The sequence below is a fragment of the Bombyx mandarina genome, chromosome 08, assembly GCF_030267445.1.
Source record: "Bombyx mandarina strain Sakado chromosome 08, ASM3026744v2".
Taxonomy (NCBI): Eukaryota; Metazoa; Arthropoda; class Insecta; order Lepidoptera; family Bombycidae; genus Bombyx; species Bombyx mandarina.
Genome location: NC_143215.1, coordinates 12,548,355 through 12,571,613, shown reverse-complemented (window position 1 = coordinate 12,571,613; position 23,259 = coordinate 12,548,355). Strand labels below are relative to the sequence as shown.

General features: G+C 37.2%; 2 protein-coding genes across 11 annotated transcripts in view; both read left to right on the top strand.

The window, feature by feature from the left end:
* The first annotated feature begins 631 nt into the window (after positions 1 to 631).
* Positions 632 to 11,376, top strand: LOC114242944 (tRNA endonuclease ANKZF1). 7 transcript variants are annotated; one of them, XM_089729230.1, is made up of 12 exons: positions 632 to 733; positions 925 to 1,068; positions 1,351 to 1,560; positions 2,170 to 2,324; positions 2,987 to 3,265; positions 3,850 to 4,072; positions 4,769 to 4,910; positions 6,108 to 6,429; positions 7,057 to 7,217; positions 7,434 to 7,575; positions 8,360 to 8,512; positions 11,191 to 11,376. In XM_089729230.1, exons 2-12 carry the CDS (start codon positions 945 to 947, stop codon positions 11,329 to 11,331), a joined length of 2,052 nt encoding a protein of 683 aa, XP_089585356.1. In that variant the 5' UTR covers positions 632 to 733; positions 925 to 944; the 3' UTR covers positions 11,332 to 11,376. The 7 variants fall into 7 exon arrangements, 5 of the variants coding, with proteins under 5 accessions (XP_089585356.1, XP_028030079.2, XP_089585355.1 ...); XM_089729227.1 differs by lacking the exon at positions 632 to 733 and adding an exon at positions 819 to 839 and having other exon boundaries at positions 925 to 1,107; positions 2,167 to 2,324; XM_028174278.2 differs by lacking the exon at positions 632 to 733 and having other exon boundaries at positions 742 to 1,068.
* Positions 11,377 to 17,071: 5,695 nt separating this feature from the next.
* The window catches only part of LOC114242972 (kin of IRRE-like protein 1), a 93,572-nt gene continuing 87,384 nt past the window's right edge, over positions 17,072 to 23,259 (top strand). For 2 of the 4 annotated variants that reach the window (XM_089729563.1, XM_089729562.1), the window contains exon 1: positions 17,072 to 17,491. In XM_089729563.1, coding sequence (XP_089585689.1) covers positions 17,428 to 17,491 — 64 coding nt within the window. In that variant the 5' untranslated portion in view covers positions 17,072 to 17,427. The remainder of the gene's footprint in view (positions 17,492 to 23,259) is intronic. The other 2 variants (XM_089729565.1, XM_089729564.1) reach the window with 2 other exon arrangements.

Below are 23,259 nucleotides of genomic sequence, written 5' to 3'. Positions count from 1 at the left end.
AAACTGATAACTGGTGATGAAAAGTCGATCACGTACGACAAGAACGTGAAAGGTCGTGGTCAAAGGCCGGTCAGGCTTCCCAGACTGTGCCAAAATCCGGGTTAACTTACAACTAGGTGATGCTGTGTGTTTGGTGGGATTGGAAGGGCATTATTCATTATGAGCTGTTACCACCAGACAGGATCATCGATTCTGAACTCTACTGCGAACAACTGATGAGATTAAAGCAAGAAGTTGAGAAAAAGTGGCTGGAATTAATCAACAGAAGGGGTGTGGTTTTTCATCATTATAACGTTTGACCTCACACATATTTAGCCACTCAGCAAAAATTAAGAGAGCTTGGCTGGGAGGTGTTAATGCATTTGCCGTATAGTCCTGGCCTTGCACTTACAGATTTCTTCCTGTTTCGGTCTCTTCAGAATTCTTTAGGCAGTGTCAAGTTAACATCACGAGAGGACTGCCAAAACCAATTGCCGCGTTATTTTTATCAGAAGCCACAAAATTTCTATAGCAATAGGATCATGTCCCTAACTAACTACAAGATGGCAAAAAGTTATCGAACAAAATGGTACCTACATACTTTAGTTAAATGTAATTAAATTATATTAAAAAATGTTGTAAATTTTCTTAAAAAATGCGAAGAAAGTTTTTCCCCAACCTGTTATATTTCCCTAGAATACTGCGAGAGTATATTGTACAAAACGGAATTTATTTTTCTCTTATAAGAGCATTGGTAAGTGCACACAGTGTAAATCGGAACATATTCAAAATCAAAGCGTGAAGTGACTTATTTGACTTATTGCAAAATTTTTAATCTCGTTGCACAATATTATCGAGTAGTAAAGCAACCAAGACGATTATTAAAGTATTATATTGTGTATCACTTAAGCAATAACATGTAAAACGTGGACATTATATTTCAAGATCAACAATCTGAGCCGATAATGGCGCTGAAGCCCGAGGCAGTAAAAACTAAAATCGTGAAAGTCTATGAGATCGACGAATTTCAAAAACTCCTAAAAGGTGTTCATGTGGCAGCATGTATGATAACAGAATCACATAATGTCAGTAAGTGCAATTATTTTCTCAACCAGTGCAGCTTACAAGGTAGAAAAAAGATTTTGTTTAAATTTAAGATTCGTAACATAGTTTTAATTGATACCTAAAAAAAGTGAAAAAGTTATGAACATTTGTTTGCCCTTATTTACAGCTGATTGTATCGGGCGATTTCTGTATAAACATGAATTTTTTAACTGAACTTTTGGTTTTTTTATTAAACAACCTTGGAATGCGTAGTGTCAAAAAAATGTCAAATGCTAACACTCAAATTGTTATTAATTTTCATTTCAGTTGATGAACAGAGTGTCTTGCGTCGACTTAATGCTTTAACCTTAAATGGTGCTTCTGATGGTAATTGTTGTTCGTGTTGCGGAGTGGGTCCATTCGAAACCCGTGCGCAGCAAACGGCTCATTATAAGCATCACTGGCACACTTTTAACTTGAAGAGAAAACTATTCGGAAAATCTCCATTATCCATTGGCCAGTATAATTCTCGGAAAGGTATGTGACGTAAAACTTTTTTTGTTTGTTTTGTAGCTAAAACATTAATAATGTCACATACTTATGGATCCATCAGATCCCATAACCCTTGCCTTCAACTCAAACTCAACTCAACAACAAAATTCTAACACTAGGAGCAGGCTTAGGGACCCCTGTAACTGTTCTCAGTGAACTCCGCAAAGAGTTCAATATGCAACCCAACCTAGGAATTTGCAATTCCGACCAGGTAGTAGATTCATTCCCTAAGCAGCTACTCTTAAGTTGTGAGATCTCCTTTGGAGGAGCTTGGGTGGCTGTTAGCAAACCGCACTCCTACTGGCTGAACCCTTGCTCTTTCACCAGGTCTCCAGTAATTGCTCAATCATAAAAAAACCTGAAAAGAAGTAATTTTCTTTACTTGTCATATATTCATTCAATGTTAATTTCTCTGACAACTTAATGCTTTTGAATCTGACTTGATTGTTTGAAAAAAAAGGGGATTTGTCCTAAATTTTGAGTTAAATGATGAAAACCATGCAATGTCAACAAGCAAAACAATATAGAATCAAATATACTTTGATTGATATTTGAAAATGACATAATAAGTTTTTGTTACTGATATTTAAGTAGATGAATCAAGCAGTGAGTCTGAGGAAGAAGTGGAGGACAGTAAGAGACCTCCGAGTGACCTATTTGCTGCAGCAACAAGACATTGCAAGGCGTTCTTCACTAATCATTATGGGCAGGTCTTCTGTATTTATAGATGTATCCTACATCATAAGAAGGTAAATATCATCTGGCTTTTTAGAAGTTCACATTATTTGGGTTGGTGGTGGGCCTAGAATCGCTCCAACTGATCTCTTTTGCTTGATTTAATTATATATAATTACCAGAGAACAGGCAGCACTGTTCTCCGAGTATTACCAGAACCAGAATATTGCAGTCACCAATTGCAATTTTCTGGTGGTGGTGATAAGTATCATTATCTGGTCTATTGTGGCTGTCGTAAAACAGTTATGTATTCCCGTTTGAACGGTGGGACAACAGCTATGCAATACTATAGAGACTACTATCTCATCTCTTTAGATAGGTAGCTGCATTGAAGTGTGACATCCATGGGGCCCAGGAACCATTTTATACTAGTATAACACTGGGCTGTGAGCTCAATTACTCAGCTATGACTAAATATTGTGTTGCCTTCATGAGAAATTAAATGTTCCTTCATCAATGATATAAGCAATATAGCTTTGAACCTATGAACTCTTTTATGGGTGGCATGTGATATTGCTATGCTGAGTTCAACATTCTACATTTTGAGTATACAGAAAAGAGAAAATTTAGCATATTGCCAGAAGTATATTGAAATAAACATATATTGTGTATATAAGTTTATTGTATTGTTTATCATATTATTCAGTGATTAGTATTGGCCATTATTACAAAATAGGAAGAATTATCAACGGATGGTGATGGCAGTGCCTGGGTAGAACGTGTGGAGCAGCTATTGATCCCAGGCTATCAAAGATGGGCAGTCCTGATGGTCTCGGGTGGCAGATTTGCTGGGGCAGTTTTCAGTGGTGGCACTATAGTTCTACACAAGACATTTCATTCATATGTCACAAGGAGAGGGCAAGGTCAAGCCCAGGCTACAAGAGATGCTCATCATGGTCATGCGAGGTCTGCCGGTGCTAGCCTTAGAAGATATAACCAGGCACAGTTTCTAGAGGTAAGATGAGGTTGTCTCAAATAATATCATAATAAGATATTGTTGCTGTTTGGTTTTCTACAATGGTAGTATTTTTTTTGTGACTTATTGCAGAAATATGCAGGGTGGTGGTACCTACTCTCACAACACACCCTAGTACCAGTAATTAGGCAATCTATAATTTTTGCAGGTTTAAATTATGATACACAATGTTATTCCTCCATTATGGAAATCATTTGTGAACATTTGTTAAGTATGTATTTGATTTAAAAAAATGTTCAAATACTGGCACAGTTGCATCGTTTTATATGAATGCACCGGGCATCTAGTATAATATAGGCCATGACTACTTCATACTTAAAATTACTTAAACGACTTAACATCTCCTTCATTGACTTTATAAATATTTACTTAATATGCAGAAGCTATTAGCACAATACATTGCTCGAATTACCTTTAACTAAATGTAAACTTTTATTTGATGTGACATTGATTTTTGGACTGAAAATAGCATATAGCCTAGCTATTTTCTTTTCTAAATACATACGTATGTACATCTTTACTATGGAACATTAGAAAACTTTGATAAATTTATATTATTACAGCATATCCAAGATATTGTAAGTCAATGGACAGAAGACTTCAAAGGTTGTTCTCTAATATTATATCGGGCTGTAGGATCTTTAAATCAAGCTGCTATATTTGGAAAGAACTCCCCTATTAAGAAAGATGATCCAAGACTTAGAGTGCTACCTTTTCCTACTAGAAAACCTACATTTAAAGAAGTTCAGCGGGTTCATTCCACACTTGCTAGTCTAGAGGTTTACGGTGAGTTTATGATATGAATTTATTTTGGTAGAAATATTCATGTGAAAGCACCATTTATCAAGGCTACTGTAAAAAAAGCAATGCCTAAAATTGTGACTGCAGTACCAATATCACACTCTTAAAATAACAGAGGGCCTATTATGTATTGCAAATTAAAAAGTCGTTCAATATGCCTATTTACTCTGTCTACCAGTAACTCTACCTTTCCCAGTCAGAGTTATTATCTTTGTTAAAGGCATTATGGCATTTGGAGTTTGAGTGTACTTAATTCTTTTACTCTTTGATTACAAGAGAATGAATGAATATGGAATTGTTTTAAAAAATACTTTAAACAGATAATATTATTATTACATTAGAGTGGCATGCATTATTTTGGCAGAGTCCCCTTGCTTGAGAGACATTGCTGATGTCCATGTGTGACAGTTATCACGCATCACAGTGGAGGCGGTGTTTTTTTGTTTATAAAAGAAATGTTTTTGTTATATATTCAATGGCTTTACAAAAGAAGAGTGAATCATAATTATGTCATTATAGGATACTCATTAAAAAAAAATTTGTAAAGTACCAAATTCACCTTTTTTCAAGTTAGGGTGAAAAACCTGGTATTCTCTTAAGTGGAATGAACGTTTTTATGAAAGATTATTATAATTAATACCATTTATACATTTTAATGTAAACAATGATTTCACGCAACAGATTCGTTGGAGTTGTTCCAAAAAGCACTGATAACATCGACAGCTAAACCAGCAAATAAAGCTACACTGGATCTTGGTAATGAAAATATTAAGAAAACAGCAAAGAAAAGTCCTAGTAAAACTATTGATAGAGCAAAATCAAGGTAAGTTTTTAAAAATTTTTTTAGTATCTTGACATAGGAAATCCGTCATAATCATGAAAAAAAAAATCTCTGAAAAGCTCTCGAGTGGCGACCGCGTGCTGAAAGACGTACTGTGGCAAGGACCTCCCACAAAGCGAATCGACGACCTATTGAGGAACGTAGGAATCCGCTACATGCACGCAGTGTAGAACCGGTTGTGGCAAGGCTTTGGGGACGTCTATGCCCAGCAGTCTGCTTTGAAAGATAAATGGATATGAGATATGATATAATAGATAGATAAATATATGTGAGATATGAAATCATAGATAGATAGATCTCAGAGACAGGATATGTAATTGTTCAACATGTTATCATCATCTTTACAATATTTGATAAATAAAAAAAAACACACACACATAAAAGTCCGAGAAAAATAGAGTATTCCATTACTTTTGCTTAATAGGTTGAGCAGGATTATCAGCATAAAGCCATTTCAATTTTGCATTGTTATTCAAGTGTATTTTTGTAATTTTTAAACTATACTAGCTGACCCGGTAGACTTTGTAGTGCCTCAATCGATAAACAAAAGACCTAAACTTTTGTATAAAATAAACTTAAATAAAAAAAAAGGAATCCGTCGGACGGGGGACACATCAAAGGAAAAAAATGTTATTTTTATTTAGTTTTCATATTTATCTACCTTTTAAACCTTCTCTGGACTTCACAAATAATTCAAGACAAAAATTAGCCAAATCGATCCAGCCGTTCACGAGTTTTAGCGAGACTAACGAACAGCAATTCATTTTTATACGTATAGATTTATTAGTTTTCATTTAGTTGTAATGCAAGAGTAAGTAGGGTCAGTGACTGTCAGTTAATGTGATTGGCTCGACCTATATACATGTTTTGGAAGTCCTGATATCTCCGAATGTCTGATATGTCCTGGAAATAAAAGTTGGAAGCTAGTTACTTATGAAGGCTACCGTCATGCTATTAACAACATGCAATGTTATACTGCCAATAAGTTAACACCCATGACTTTGAAGGGTTAGATGTTAACTACTAGACCGGATCATTAGCATGACTGATGTCAATAAATTACTTTGTCAACTTCCGGCAGTCTGAACTCAAAATACGACCATCTGTTCCCTGGATGGCACCTAACAACAGGTGGATCACAAGCTACCTATATGCTAATTTAAAATAATATATTTACAGAGAACGCATTCCCAGAGAGCTACCAACTCAGTTGATGTCAAGCGAAGACGAAGGTCCCTGTTTCATAGACTCTGAGACACCTGTAGGTTGGATCAAAACACTATCGGAACAAAAAACCAGTGGGATTATTATTAATTCTAAAAAAGTTGTCCTAAACGATTGTGCTATTCAAGATAGGTCAACACCTAGTCCCTGCGAGAGCGAGAAGGAAGATTTAAAACAGGAAGTAAAAGAAAAATATGACACCGATAGGAGGAAAAAGATAAAAGATCCCGCTGTTCTTAACAAGCCCAGTCAAAAGATTCCTAATAATATTAAGAAGGTACTTTTGAAATGCATTTATAAATTCCTTCACATAATATATATAGTGTATTTACTTAAGTAATTACCGAAACTGTTTTACTCTTATTTCGGATATTACTGATCAACTCTCAGTGCTTTTTGGCATTCCAAGCATCGTTCACCGTTCTCGCCAAATATCACAAAGAGTCCGATGTAAAGAGTTAACAAGTTTCTCGCCGGATCTTCTCAATGGGGGTGGTTCTCTAGGTTCAAATTTGGTGGTGGATTCAGTGAAGCACTGTTCTTTATGCTCCAATGCATCCAAGTCTCAGGCTATGCCCCATGAGCCTAAACATCAGGTGAAGCCAGGATAGCTTTGAGGCATTTAGGAATTTATGAAATAATTCCGATTTCTACCTCATGTCTCAAAGTGAGTGGCACATCGTTGTCTATGGACTACTGTTATCAGTTAAAACCAAAGGCAGACAGTGCCTCCCTGCGTTGTAATAAATTTACGAATGCTTTTAAATAATAAATAAAAATAATATTAACTTTCATAATCATTAAAAATATTCATAATATCAATTAAAATTCATAAAATAGAATTAAAATAAAATACAAATCATATTCTTCTAACCGCAATACTCGTAACATTCGAATGTTTTAGATGTGGAAAATGATAATAGGAAATGAATTGAAATCACTGGAGACGATATTCGAAGGCTGGGAGGAAGAGAATCTGGCGGAGGCTTGTAACACTCGCGATCCTAGCGATGGCAACACTGCGCTACACAAAGCCGCCATTGCTGCGAAACCAGATATGGTCACGTGGGTACTATACCAATACTTTTGTTTTATCGCCTCGTTAATCTAGTGGTTACTGATCTTAACTGGTGTGCGGGGTCCAAGCTTGATTCCCGTTTTTTTTCCTACAAAGGTATTCAGGGTCGTTTTTTACGGGTAAGAACAGGAAAGTATTTAAAAAAAAATTAGTTAATTTAAAAAAAAACCTAATTTAATCTTAATTATGTTTTAATTAAATAGTGAGATCCTGACTGCCGGTGGAGATCCCTGCATCAGGAACAATCAGCTGCAGACCCCGTACGCCGCCTCGCCACACCAGGAGACACGGCTCGCCTTCAGAATGTTCCAGGCTCAGTTTCCAGACAAATACAATTACGCTAAGGTAATTTATTAATATGATGCTTGATAATAATTAATGCAATTAAAAGTTCCGCTGAACCTTTGGAGAATGTGTAGCAATCATGCGTTTCACTTAAAAGAGTTAGATAATACATGTCCAATCTATCTGGAATTTGATGTCATGTTTGAAAAATGTAAGCGATAGAATTCACACTGCGACGGGCTTCGTCAATCAGATATCTGTAGAGTGTAGATGATCTGTGGCTTGTGAAAAATTAAATATGTATAAGGAAATGGTACAAATTGGATGTTACCGCATTACCAGTTACCACTAACTGAACATTGTTGGGATTTTTCCTTATTCTATCCTCAATTCATCACGACACCTGTTGACGCTCCAAGTAAAACTACGTGTGCTCATAAAAAGGAAAAAATCGACGCCGGTGCTTAAAACGAAAATTAGTCAATTAGTGAATATTGCATATAAAATTAATTCCTCAGAATGTGAAAATTCAAAATTGTATCAAGGAGCTTCGGAGCGAGTCAATAATACAAATTATAATTTGCTCATTTTTTATTTATTTATTTTTTATTGCCTTTGTAGGCTGACGAGCATACGGCCCACCTGATGGTGAGTGGTTACCGTTGTCCATGGACATCAGCAATGCTAGGGGCAGAGCCAAGCCGCTGCCTACCGAACAGTCAATCAGTTCCAATAATGTTAAATATATAACAAACAGAAAATTTACCTCTTCGTTTTTTATAGGCTGCATTGAAAATTTTAAATCTCACATAGCTATTTACATAAAATGGTGGTCTAATTTCAGTCGCACATTCCCGGCCCGGTGACCCCGGAGACTCTGGAACAAGAGAAAGAGAGGAAACTACAACAGAAACGAGCTAAGAGACAACGAGACAAGGAGAAGCAATTGGAGAAGATTAAAACCAACAAGTTCCTGCAGATGACCGATACCGAAAAGGTATTTGTTTTATTGGTTGAAGCAGTGTGTCTGTGGTTTGTCGTCACATATAGTGTCATAAGGTCATAAACTAGTAAATAATGATTAGTACTACATAGTATAAGTGACTATAAACTAGTAAATAGTCTATGTTGAAAGGATGTCTTGTGAGTCCGCACGGGTAGGTACCACCACTCTGCCTATTTCAGCCGTGATGCAGTAATGCATTTCGGTTTGAACGGTAGGGTAGCGGTTTGAACGGTAGGGTAGCCGTTGTACCAGTAAAAGTGAGATCTTAGAACTCATATCTCAAGGTAGGTGACTGCATTTTCGTTGTAGATGTCTATGGGCTCCAGTAACAACTCGACACCACCAGTAACCACTTAAGAAATAAACAAAGAAAAAAGGGTAGTTTTATTTTTGTTTACATGAGCTGATCACAGCCCACATAATATATCGACGCTTGAAAGGCAAACGTGACTAAGCGACAATAACTGCTTTGTACATAAATGATAGGTAATAACCATATTCGATGCGCAAAAATATATATTTCTAGGTCTATTAAAATCATTTCAATCCTACAGCTACTAGCTAGATTCTACTACAGCTAGATTCGTCAAAATAATTTTTTTTTCAGGTCTTTCAACTTTACGTTAGTCTACTGTAAAGTTCACGCATTGTCGCTAATGCCCGTATCTTTAGACGTTTCGTAAAATAGTCCTCCACTCTTAACTCATCCGATGATGCTCGAGAATTCCCTCCAAACTTACTCGAGTTTGGTATTTTTAGTCGACCATTACAATATTCCTCAACTGTCCTCGAGTGAGGTAATAATGATGAAAATTTGATCAAGCTAGCATCAAACCCATAGAGTTCTGTAGTCTATGGTCATTGTTTAATGTCAAAGTCAGGCTGCCGCTGTCTGTTTGACAATATATGAACTTCTTTGATGTTTTGGTTGCTGAGTTATTCGTAAATATGTGTGCGTGCGGTAAATCTGAAAGTATATTACTTATTTTCTAACCTATTATTATTTTAGATTTCGGATCCGGCTTTGTATTTTTATTCGCCGCTTTTGTGTGATTTTGGTTGCATCGTGTTGTTGAAGTGCTTTTCCACAACCACCAGTTTATTATTATATAAATAAAACTTATAATCGCATTGACTTTATTTATCAGGTAGTAAGCAAAATATGTCTCTTATGTAGGTAAATAAAATAAAGAGTTTCAAATGTCTAACCTCGAACTATTTACTTTATTAATAAATGTTATCAAACTTAAATTATCAAAATATGCGGGAATCATGCACAGATCCAGGCCATTGCACAACAATATCATATATTTCCATTTGCGGTCCACATACTATTTGGACATTGATAGAAAACCAGCCTTGAGGAACGTTCAAGGTACGTCGCGACGTACCTTGACATGACAGTTCGCTTACTTCACTCCGGTTAGGAAATTTTTCCAAGGACGTTTGAGTGGAGTTTATTTTTACGACTAATCATACCAAAACGCGCGTTGGAGGTTGAGTCGAGTCTAGTTAAGCTCGTGTGAACGACTAAAGATACGGGTGTTAGTCACGTTTGCCTTTCAAGCGTCGATATGTAGTTATGATCGTCTCTCGTCTCTCAAAACTGCACAACACAACAAAACTCGTCTCTCAAGATGGCCGCGGCATTCACATCTTCATTGGTTCTGGTTACAACTGAACACTGACTAGCTAGGTCGTGAGTGTATTCAGACGTCTAAATAGTAAAAAAGCACAATGAGTTTCTCGCCGGATCTTCTCAGTGGTTCGCGATTTCGATCCATTAGTAGATTTTCTGAAGCACTGCTCTTGCTAGGGCTAGTGTTAGCAAGCTCTCGCAGGTTGAGTGTGACTACCTACACGTCCGTAAGTGTTGGAATAGCCACTTAGTCTACCGGCGAATTGGTAGTGAAAAAAATTAGTAAAAAAAAAACAGCTAAGCATAAGTACTTGTTGTTTCAGTAAGTTCACACGAAGCCGTTGACCCCGACCGTCAGCTTCGATTTAATTGTCTTACATTGCGTACTGTGTAAAAATCATTAAAATACAAATTTACTTCGATTACTTTCCGAGCCATTATCGTTAGAGAAAAACTAAACGAAAAAATGTTAATTGTGTGGAATTCATTCTGTAATTATTATTAATTAAAATGAGATATTCACTAAAATAACGTGCGTATGTACGTTATCAATAAATATTGTTCTTGATTGTGAATTTCAGACTGTATTTCCTTTGTGATTTTTTACTGCACGATCTGAATTAATTGTAACTATTTTAATGTTCTCATTTAAGTGAATTTATGTAATTCTTTTGAGAATAAAGAATATATTTAACACAAAAAAAAAAAAAAAAATCTTGGATGGTTTGTGAAGTCTGCCGTTAAATAACAAAATACTATTGAATTCTTTTTGATTTTAATTTGAAAGTAATATTGCGAAAGTAATAATATTGCGGGTCTTGTAGCTGTTGAGTACCGTTCAGAAGTGAAGTTGGTTGTGTTATGTCGCGTCGCGGAGCTCGCCGGTCCGCCGGTTGGCCGCCCCCTCCCCCGCCGCGCTGCCTGCGTCTTTACCGACTCTGCGAAAGAGGAGTTGATGCGTAAACAAATATTTTTAGGAATATATAAGATACTCGAGTTACGTAAACGTTGATAATGTTGTTATTTACAGGCGAAGTCATCGGAGAAGCGTTGTTTTCTTTGTGGCTCAAATCTCCCGAAGAAACCGTTCGAGTACGAAGTGTACAGATTCTGCGCAGTGCAATGTCTCCAGAACCACAGAAACATTCGGCCTCTAAACATGAGCGCGTGAATGGAAAAGTGCCTTAAAAATAAATGAATATATAATTTAAAAAAATATATAATGGTTTCATTGTTGCTTAGTGTTCTAAAATATGAAATGTAAGATTTTTTGTTATTTTTTTTATTGCTTAGATGGGTGGACGAGCTCACAGCCCATCTGGTGTTAAGTTGCGCCACCCACCTTGAGATATAAGTTCTAAAGTCTCAGTATAGTAACAACGGCTGCCCCACCCTTCCAGCCGAAACGCATTATGGCTTCACGGCAGAAATAAGCAGGGTGATGGTAAGAAAAGCAAAAAAATTAAGTAATTGTAGTGTGGATAAGCGACACGAGTACACGGCCCACATCCGCGGTGTTTCCCGAGAGCTGTAACATATCCTTCTTCAAACGGGGCTTGTGGAGAGTACATAACGGTGGGCAGCTGCTTGGCATTACTGAAGACCATAGGCGACGGTAATCACTCACCATCAGGTGGGCCGTATGATCGTCTGCCTACACGGCTAAAAAAAAGTTGTTACGGACGGACGGACGGAGGAGTATGAAATTTCCCAAACTTATAGAGAATATAGAGAAGAAGTGCAGAATGCTAATATTTTTTTAAATTATGCATAAAAATACTTCAAATCAATAAAGAAAACATTACACACACTACCATTTTTATTTGACACACACACATACTCTTTGTTTATTGTCAAATTTTTATTATTGCTTAAAATCTGTAGTCTAATTTAGAATAGGTTAATATTGTTTAATATTATTTGTCTATAGTGTAGTATTGGCGAAATCTGTGATTTATAGAAGCATAATATTCTTTTTCTCCTACCTCTTTTCTCCCTTGGTGCAGAATGTACTATTTGACAATAGAATCTTAATAATGTTCAAACTATATAATTTCAAATAATTATAGTCGAATTTCGACTACTGCGGGACCAGTAGGTTAATATTAAAGTGGATGCTTTACCGGGTGCCTTCGTCACTGCAGGTACGCCCGGGATGGTGCCAACTATCCGTGAAGGTTTACTAACTACACTCGCGAGCAAAAGTTTGGAATCACTTACTTGAAATTAGTTCCGCGCGATCTCGTGTACTAAATTTTTTTTAATAATCATAAAAATGACATCGTTTTAAAAGTTCAATTCTTAACTTTAAATTAATACTAAATTTATTAAAATCAAGCCAGTATTTAAGAATCTATTCCGGATTAAGTGAAGGAATAACGAAAAAGACGTTTCAATTGCTTGATACGTCGTGAGTTGCGACTTATTGACCCCTATAAAAGCACCTTTTATCGGATTTTCTTTATCAGTTGACTTTCACACGTTGACGGGTACACATCTCCGCTAATTTTGATCCTTTACCTTGTACGACAATGGAGACAACACCTACAGAAGCAGCACAAATCGTAGACCTATTGCAAGAAGGGCTCAGCCAGCGGGTTGTTGCTCGTCGGCTCCACATAAGCCAGTCCTGTGTTTCGAAAGCTTACAAGCGCTTTCAGGAGACTGGTGGCTTTATCCCGAGGCTAAGATCTGGACGGCGCCGGTGCACATCGGAGAGGGATGACCGTTTTATCGTGCCAACCTCTCTTCGAAATCGGCATTTACATTGTGTCGACGTCCAACACGAGCTCCGAGACATTCGGGGGGTAGCAGCCAGCGAGTGGACACTTCGTCGACGACTCAAGCTAGCGAATCTGACTCCAAAAAGGCCTCCCACAGGCTCGAAACTCACGGTAGCTCACCGACAATTTGCACGGTAGCGACCGAAGAGGTCGGGTCTACAGGCGGCCTGGGGAGCGATTTGCGCAGTGCTGTTTCGCTGAAACAGTGGATTAAGGGGGCTCCATTGTATGATGTGGGGCAGCATTTCCTTCGATGGTAAAACCGAGCTTGTTTTCGTGACTGCCGGGGGACGAGGAGGCGGTCTAACTTCGGACTGGTACATTTCCAATATTCTGCTGGAACATATCCTTACCTGTGCTGGATATATCGGTGATCACTTCCTCCTTATGCACGATAACGCTCGTTATCACACTTGCCGTGTAACAACTGTATACCTCGAAGTAGTCGGTATCGCCACATTGGACTGGCCAGCGCTCAGTCCTGACTTGAATCCCATTGAGCACGTGTGGAATGAACCGAAGAGGAAGTTTCGTTCCAGAACTCCTGCTCCTTCATGTCTGAATGGGCCGAAATCGGCGTTGATTTACGAGTGGGAAGGTATCCCACAAGAATCAATTCAGAAGCTGATCATGTGTATGAAGAACCGTCTTCGAGCAGTTATTAGGGCGAGGGAAGGGAACACAAGGTACTGATACTTAATTTTAAGGCTAAATAATTTCTTTTATTTATTAATTTTTGTTGTTTTGTTCATTCATTATTTTTTCCATATTTCTTTGTTTTCCTACCTCCTTCACTTAATCAGGGATAGCTCCTTAACTACTGGCTCGATTTAAATGAATTTGGTATCAATTTAAAGTTGACAGCTGAACCTTTAAAATTATGTAATTTTTATGATAATTAAAAAATTATATAGTAACCAAGATCACGCGGAACCAATTTCAAGTAAGTGATTCCAAACTTTTGCTCGCGTGTATAGTAAGTCTTATCGAACATAGGAAAAAAGAAGGTTGGTATCACATCTTATACCGGATATCCACTTCGATAAAGCGGCACGACACGAGAACCCTCTCATCGTGGTCGCCGGTAACTACATTCCCGATCCTGCGGACAGAATGGAAAGCAGTCGACGTCGCCCCAAACACGTCATTTCGGATCCTCCCGATCCACTAACGGTACTTTTAGGTACCTCAAGCACCGGTCACCGTTCTCGTCGAACCCCTCGCTTGCGACGAAGGGCTCGATGAGTAAATTAACCCTCAGACACAGCCCACTGAGTTTCTCGCCGGATCTTCTCAGTGGGTCGCGTTTCCGATCCGGTGGTAGATTCTGCGAAGCACGGCTCTTGCTAGGGTTCGTGTTAGCAACGTCGTCAGGTTTGAGCCCCGTGAGCTCACCTACTAGTTAAGGTTCCGCCGAAATAGCATCTCAAGGCCATCAGCTTAGGTAGGAAAAAAAAACCGGATATAAATCAGAAAAAGTCCTGTTCCATTTTCAAATCAATAACAGAATATTTAGTTCGTAGCGGTTGGCAGTATTGTATGAAAAAGAAATTCACTTGTTTTTGTATTTATTTATTTATTGCATATACGTGTGGACGAGCTCACAGCTCACATGGTGTTAAGTGGTTATCGGAGCCCATAGACATCTATAGCCTAAAGGCCGCCACCCACCTTGAGATATAAGTTCTAGGGTCTCAATATTACAACGGCTGCCACACCTTACAAACCGAAACGCATTACTGCTTTACGGCTGAAATAAGCATTTCTTACATTTATATCGACCTGGTACTTTGGAAGATCCTTAGCCGCGTTATTTCGTTTTATTTAGACTAGCAGACAGCTCATCTGATCATAACTAACGAACTTTGGGTCTGAGACGCGTGTGCTTATGCTATATGGTACGCGGCCTTCAAAATAAACGCCTCGACACATGAGATCGAAGCTGCTAGTGTGACTTATATATAATAGAAACAATTGTTGTGCACTTGGCTTCTTAGATTATAATGTTTTAGCAAGAGTTGACGCAGCGTGTTGTCTATACGTCATTTCTAATGAAATCACGTATTACTTACTAAATACGTCGCTCTTTTTTCCTCCACTTCCGTGACGTTGGAATTTAGAGCCCTCCATAAAAATAAAATTTTGTTATAAAAATCAGATCCGCTCCGGTAACCACTTAACACCAGATCAGCCGTAACCTGGTTCACCAGTCTAAAAAACTGTATAAATATTTGTTTTTTGATTATTTCTTGATTGCTCAAACAGGTGTGTCATACCAGTATGACATGATATTTAGTGTGTAACAATAGGCGGTCTTATCGTTTCACCCATAGACACGGTCCACTGAGTTTTTCGCTGGATCTTCTTAGTGGTTCGCGTTTCCGATTCGGTGGTAGATTCTGCGAAGCACTGCTCTTACTAGGGCCAGTGTTAGCAACACTCCCGGTTAGAGCCCCATGAGCTCACCTACACGTCAAGGAGAAGCTGAAATAGCTTCTCAAGGCTAATCAGCATAGGTAGGGGAAAAAAAATCGTTTCCAGAGATTTCCTCCTGGCAGCCATATACGGATAGAAGTTACTCAAGTAATTGTACAAATGTTTAGTTCGTAAATTCCAAAAATATTTTAATGTAAGAGCACTCAACACAGTCGTTTATACTCGTATAGTTAAAATAACGACTTCGATGAATAGATAATGATTATGAGAATCAAATAGTAATCAAGCATGCCTAATTACTCAATTTGCACAATTCGCTTCATTAGGCACTGATTGCGTATCTATATATTTTTCTCAGAAATTTGTGTACATTTATTATTACGGGTGGTAGACCTCTTTTAAGTCCGCACGGGTAGGTACCACCGCCCTGCCTGTTTCTTTATGCCGTGAAGTACCTAGTTATGCGTTTCGTAGCACCTAGTAGCAGTAGTACCTAGTAATGCGTAGAACTAAATAAATATATAATTTAAAACAAAAACAAACGTCCACATATGTCTCTGTAGAGGTTAAGAAGTTATCAAATAAGCTACCGACGCTAAAACGTGAATTGCGCCCTAATATCCGTACAACTCCATACAAATTTGAGTTAACTTTTACGCTATCGAGAACGTTAAAAAACTAAACTAAACTAAACACACTGTTATATAGAGTAACTACAAGTCGTAGTGGCCTAAAGGATAAGAATTAGACGTCCGGTGCATTCGTATCTAGCGATGCACCGGTGTTCGCATCCCGCAGGTGGCTACCATTTTTATAATGAAATACGTGCTTAACAAATGTCTACGATTGACTTCCACTGTGAAGGAATAGCATCCTGTAGTAAAAATCAAACCCGCAATATTATAATTTGCGTAATTACTGGTAGAACCTCTTGTGAGTCCGCACTTGTAGGTACCACCACCCTGCATATTTCTGTCGTGAAGCAGTAATACGTTTCGGTTTGAAGAGTGGGACAGCCGTCGTGACTATACTGAAACCTTAGAACCCATATCTCAAGGTGGGTGACGGTATTTAGGTACATTGTGGATGTCTATGGGCTCCAGTAACCACTTAACACTAGGTGGACTGTGAGCTCGCCCACCAATCTAAGCAAAAAAAAAAGATTAAAAAATGAAGATTGATTGATATTAGAAAATAGGCTATACGAGGGTAACAACCCTATTATAATATCGCATAAAATATCCCAAGCCTCGTAGCGTCGAGCGGTTCGTCCAAGCAGTCCTTCAAATACAAAATAGGTAGAGCAGTATGGTATTATTACCTTTTTTTATTGCCCTTGTATGATGGTGAGTGGTTACCGTCGCCCATGGACGTCAGCAATGCCAGGGGCACAGCCAAGCTGCTGCCTAACGTCAAGTAGTCTCCATAAGCCTTTTGAACCTTTGGATGCATAATGAGAAATCATGACTTTCTAATAAACTTATCCTATTAATCTTCCTATTCATTGTTTTATAAACGGCTTCCGTACGATACCTTCAATAGAACTAATACGCGAGCACGCTCTACAAAACTAGACAGTATCATTAGATTACCGAATCGGTTCTTGTATTGTAAACCTTATCGTTGAGAATTAAAGATCAAATTTATATGGAAGGTCGTGTTAGTAGGAGGTTTGTTGCGGTGCAGTGCACACGGACTCGGCAGTCGAGCGCTTACAGAGTGTGGTTCCGGTGGGGTCGATCACCAACGGTGTGTTCATGCCTTTACGCTACTATCGAACTTTACTCGCGAGTGTAACGAACGTTTGAGAAGACGTTTCGCGCCAAAAACGTGTTCCAAGTTTAAAAATTGTTTAAATCTCTATGCGATTTTTAATAAAATTGTGTAAATAATGTTTATAACTTATTAGTATTTTTGTGAACAGCCTATTGACGAAAAGTATGTGTTTTAATAATTTATTGTATCAATAAAATGTGATATTCGGTTTTATGATTAAAAACAAACATTGTTTGTCGTGTTCAGTGGATTACAATTAAAAACAATTAAAGATGGAGTTAAAATGGGACTGTCTTCTACACGTTTTAGTGATTTTATTTTCAACGAAAAAAATCCGTAAGTACAACAATGATGAATCTTTACCTGTAGTTTTACGCTTATTTAAAGTATTATTCAAAGTACTAGTACGTAACATTCATAATGAGAGTTCATTATGAGTTCACTGGTCTAGAATAGTTATGGTCTGTTAACTATTGAACATTTTTAGAAAAGAACACAAGTAAATATTGCAATAAAATGCCGATAAACTAACTTTGTGAATTAAATAAGGAACCTCGGGAAACTAACTACACAGAAGTTTGATTTGTAACTTATAATATATTTAGATAGTGTGTTTTATTATTTATTCGGTTAACCAAAAAATAACTTTAATGCACTTCTGCGCATATCTTGGAAAAACATTTTACTTTAAAAGGTCCCGAGCTGAGATTTTCCCCCACATAGAAATATAAATGTAAAGAAAAAGCTTTAATATTTTATACCTTTAAAACTTTTTTTCGAAGAGAGTAGTTCAGTTTTGCACAATACAATATTAATTTAAAAGGAGTTTAAAGGTGTTAAAAGGTTTTAAAAACATTTAGTTTGTTTTCTTAGTATATTACAGAAAACGCAATTAATTATTTTATTGTTCAATCATTCTATAATATTTCGTATCATTATATAAATATGGGTCAAATAAAAATCGGAAATACAAATACGTGATATAAGCACACTCAGATCCACAATACCCAATATTTTTAACAAAGGTACATGATTTCGATCCAATATCGAGCCCTTTGCAGTATCGAATATTATAAAAAAATCATAATTGCAATTTTCATTCTTGATGGCAATTATCTATCTAACAAAAAGTATCTCTCAAGATCGAAATTTGTCCCAGGACAAAGAAGAAGAAAGGTATATGTAGTCAAGCCTTCGGTGTTCTCAAATACCAAAAAATTCTCCGACAATCTTCAGAGAATGACTGTCACGAAATATTTTCAAGAAAAAAGTTTCATAAGTTTTAATATATTATAAGCCCTAAAGTTGGTCAGAAGAAAATGTACACAGATTACAGACCCTGCAATTGATTGCGAGAAAATGAAACGGCTTTGTCTCGGAAAAAGCTAGATAAAGTCAAGATCGGGTACATCACGTCAGTACGGACTACTAGTCAATTCAAATACTCTATGTATTAATCATTACGTAAAATTCGACGCTCCTTCCAATTCAGTCCTAGCATTAGGGAATACTAAATATTCAGAATAACGTCTTATATTGAAACCGCGCGTCTACACATTTGTATAATAATGTTTTATTGTAATTGTATGTAATACGTATAATGGCTTCTAATATGTATTGTTCTTCCACTAAACAGCAGTGATGAAAGGAAAATTGTACGATCGTGCATTGATCTCCGCATTGCAACATTCACCGGTGCGTTCTGTGATGTTTATATGTTAGATTGTTTTTAAATTACTTCGCCGATAATGGTATTTTACATTTACTATTGTTCTACGTAGGTATAATGTAAACTATTTTAGTGATGTAATATTGTGAACTTCATTTTATAAGCGGTGCATTCTATAATTCGTCATCACGGTTTTGGCTCGTTAATCATGCGGTGTCTGTTCTACGACGAACCGTCACGTGGGCTGTATGTCTACAAGGGCAATAGAATAAAAAATAACCCTTTTTTCCTACCCATGCTGATAGCCTTGAGAAGCTATATCAGTGTTACCCTAGCGTATAGGTGAGCTCTCGGGGCGCAAACCGGAGGTGTTGCTAACACTGGCCCTAGCAAGAGCAGTGCTTCGCAGAATCTACCACCAGATCGGAAACGCGACCCACTGAGAAGATTCGGCGAGAAACTCAGTGGGCTGTGTCTGTGCTCTTAAACCCCAAATCGAACACATCGAATCAGGCAACATAGCATTTTCTCGGGTTTCCCGAGACGTTGACAAAATTAAAACTAATATCTACATCTCACGTTTTTTATTGTCACTCGTCCTTGACCGTAAAAACTGTAAAATTCCAAACGTTGAAAATATAATGACAATAAAAAATGCGAGATTAAACCGTAAAAACAATTGGCTATAAGTCGTATATGCTCAGAGGAATCCTCACGATTATTAAGGGGTTATTGAAGGTGACTATTTATGTTGCTTTTCTGTCAGCGGAAGCCACCGACAATATTATCGCCACAAGACGAACGCCACATTCAAACTTTTGACAATTTATCCCAGAAGAACTGTGTAGTCGTTTAAGAGTTAAACAATTTGAAATACGAGTATGAGCATCAGGTACCTATCTGGTATACGCACCGACAGTATTATCGTCACAAGACGAACGTCACATTCAAACTTTTGACAATTTATCCCAGAAGAACTGTGTAGTCGTTTAAGAGTTAAACAGTTTGAAATACGAGTATGAGCATTAGGTACCTACCTGGTATACGCACCGACAATATTATCGTCACAAGACGAACGTCACATTCAAACTTTTGACAATTTATCCCAGAAGAACTGTGTAGTCGTTTAAGAGTTAAACAATTTGAAATACGAGTATGAGCATTAGGTACCTACCTGGTATACGCACCGACAATATTATCGTCACAAGACGAACGTCACATTCAAACTTTTGACAATTTATCCCAGAAGAACTGTGTAGTCGTTTAACAGTTAAGCAATTTGAAATACGGGTATGAGCATCAGATACCTACCTGGTATACGCACCGACAATATTATCGTCACAAGACGAACGCCACATTCAAACTTTTGACAATTTATCCCAGAAGAACTGTGTAGTCGTTTAAGAGTTAAACAGTTTGAAATACGAGTATGAGCATTAGGTACCTACCTGGTATACGCACCGACAATATTATCGTCACAAGACGAACGTCACATTCAAACTTTTGACAATTTATCCCAGAAGAACTGTGTAGTCGTTTAAGAGTTAAACAATTTGAAATACGAGTATGAGCATTAGGTACCTACCTGGTATACGCACCGACAATATTATCGTCACAAGACGAACGTCACATTCAAACTTTTGACAATTTATCCCAGAAGAACTGTGTAGTCGTTTAAGAGTTAAACAATTTGAATTACGAGTATGAGCATTAGGTACCTACCTGGTATACGTACCGACAGTATTATCGTCACAAGACGAACGTCACATTCAAACTTCTGAAAATTTATCCCAGAAGAACTGTGTAGTCGTTTAAGAGTTAAACAATTTGAAATACGAGTATGAGCATTAGGTACCTACCTGGTATACGCACCGACAATATTATCGTCACAAGACGAACGTCACATTCAAACTTTTGACAATTTATCCCAGAAGAACTGTGTAGTCGTTTAAGAGTTAAACAATTTGAATTACGAGTATGAGCATTAGGTACCTACCTGGTATACGCACCGACAGTATTATCGTCACAAGACGAACGTCACATTCAAACTTCTGAAAATTTATCCCAGAAGAACTGTGTAGTCGTTTAAGAGTTAAACAATTTGAAATACGAGTATGAGCATTAGGTAACTACCTGGTATACGTATTGACGCATCGCTCTAGTGTAATACTCAGAAAACGCTGTTACCTATTCTCTGATGAATCCCTTCGTCGGCTTTACGACACCCACGGGAAGAGTTGGGTCGGACTATTCTAGGCCGGTGACACTACGCAGCCAAAGTTTAATACGTATTTGAATTTTGACGGTATAGTTTATTGTAAATATTGACAGACTGATTATCCACCAGTTGCCTTTTCTGTGGTTTCACGAATTGTGAACTCATTAAGACGATAAGCGGTTAATGGTTAATTACAGAGTATTTTTGTTCGCTTCGAATTGGTAATTGCGAGATAATACTTGATTTTCGGATATAGAAAGCAAATTAGTATGATAAAAAAAATCATGTCGATTCGATTCACCATTGCCTGCGTCGAAGAAAAAAATTGTGATGACATTTCGTGTTGTTTTTTTTTTTGAAATATGGCACATAATTAAAATTCTGACAGAAATTGTTTAACGTACTTATACCTAGTGGATGTAACATTGTCTTCTGTTATCGCGAGTCGTAATTAAAACTATTTGATGGCTCAATTTCGCGTTTTTTATTGTCATTATATCGAGATACATACGACATTTTTCAATTTAACAGAGGAGTCGGTTTAAAGTTTAATATTTTGGTAAAATATCATAACAAAAAAATCTTCAGCTATTTGAACGCAGGAAACTTAATTGAATTTCCTGCGATCCTAAAAAGATCTAATTGTTGATACTAATACCAAATAAAACGGACCTTTACTTACAAAGGAAAATGTCGCGGATTTAGTAAAATGTCGCTTAAAGCCTTTCACCTCTCGATATTATTTTTGACGTTTTAAACGCTTCGCAGTTTACGCGGTCACGGACGTCAGGTAGAGTTTTTAATCCACCTCTTTCAAGTTCGTTTTTAACCGACTTCAAAAAAGGAGGAGGTTGTCAATTCGACTGTATGTTTTTTTTTATGTTTGTTACTTCAAAACTTTTGATTGGGTGAATCGATTTTGATGATTCTTTTTTTATTAGAAAGCTGAGGCTTCCCGTGTGGTCCCATTCCCAAAACCATATTAGTCTTAAATTTGCATTAAGTACGTGCGCGACAAATAGATGAATAACTCAATATCACGCCAACCGATTTCGATGATTATTATTTTTAGTGTATATTAATTTGTTTTGGAATATCTTTTTTTTTCTATTTGAACTCGGTTTTTGTTAAAGAATGTCTATTAACAATTATTAAACGTAATACTTTTGAAAATTAGGTTGAAAATCGATTTGATCATCGTCAAAATGAGCACCCGAATAAGTTCCCACGTTGAATTTAATCAGTTCAAACGTATCTACGAAATACTACGAACCGTCATGATATAAGCAAACCTCGAACCCGTCCTGGTAATGTATTGACTGAGAATCGTCAATGAATAAATTTCAGGTGTTTCGGCATTGCAGTTGGAACCCGGAACGGTCTAATTAAACTGTAGAGAGTTGAGATTGGTGTGGCTCTCTGAGATTTATTGTGTGTAGTAGCAAAGTCCCGAATAGTTCGGCTCGTGTTATGTTAACTTCTGTGTTTGTCCATGGAAAATTAATTGTAAAGTTATATTAATAAATGTGATTACGTTAATAGAAACAGTTATGTGTTTTGTTTCATTTGGTGTTCATATAATTTTCGTTAATATAAATATTAATAAAAACAGGCTACTATAGCAAACCGAATAAAAAAAAATGTAACCGATTAGTAGATTCATTCCAGCTACGCCTGGACGGGTAGGTGAGCTCACGGGCTCAACCTGAGAAAACTTGCTAGCACTAGCCTTAGCATCTACCGCCTTTTTTATTTATGGCTTAGATGGGTGGATGAGCTCATAGCCCACCTGGTGTTAAGTGGTTAGTGGAGCCCATAGACATCTACAACGCAAATGCGTCACCCACTCTGAGGTATACGTTTTAAGGTCTCAGTATAGTTACAACGGATACCCCACTCTTCAGACCGAAACGCATTACTGTTTCACGGCAGAAATATCTGTAAAACGTAATCTGTAAATATAATTTTCGCTAACTTCAAGACATTCAATTTATATTCAAAACGTATACACGTATCAAGGAATAATAGGTATAAGTTTTAAGGTCTCAGTATAGTTACAAAGGATACCCCACTCTTCAGACCGAAACGCATTACTGTTTCACGGCAGAAATATCTGTAAAACGTAATCTGTAAATATAATTTTCGCTAACTTCAAGACATTCAATTTATATTCAAAACGTATACACGTATCAAGGAATAATATGATAATTTGACCTA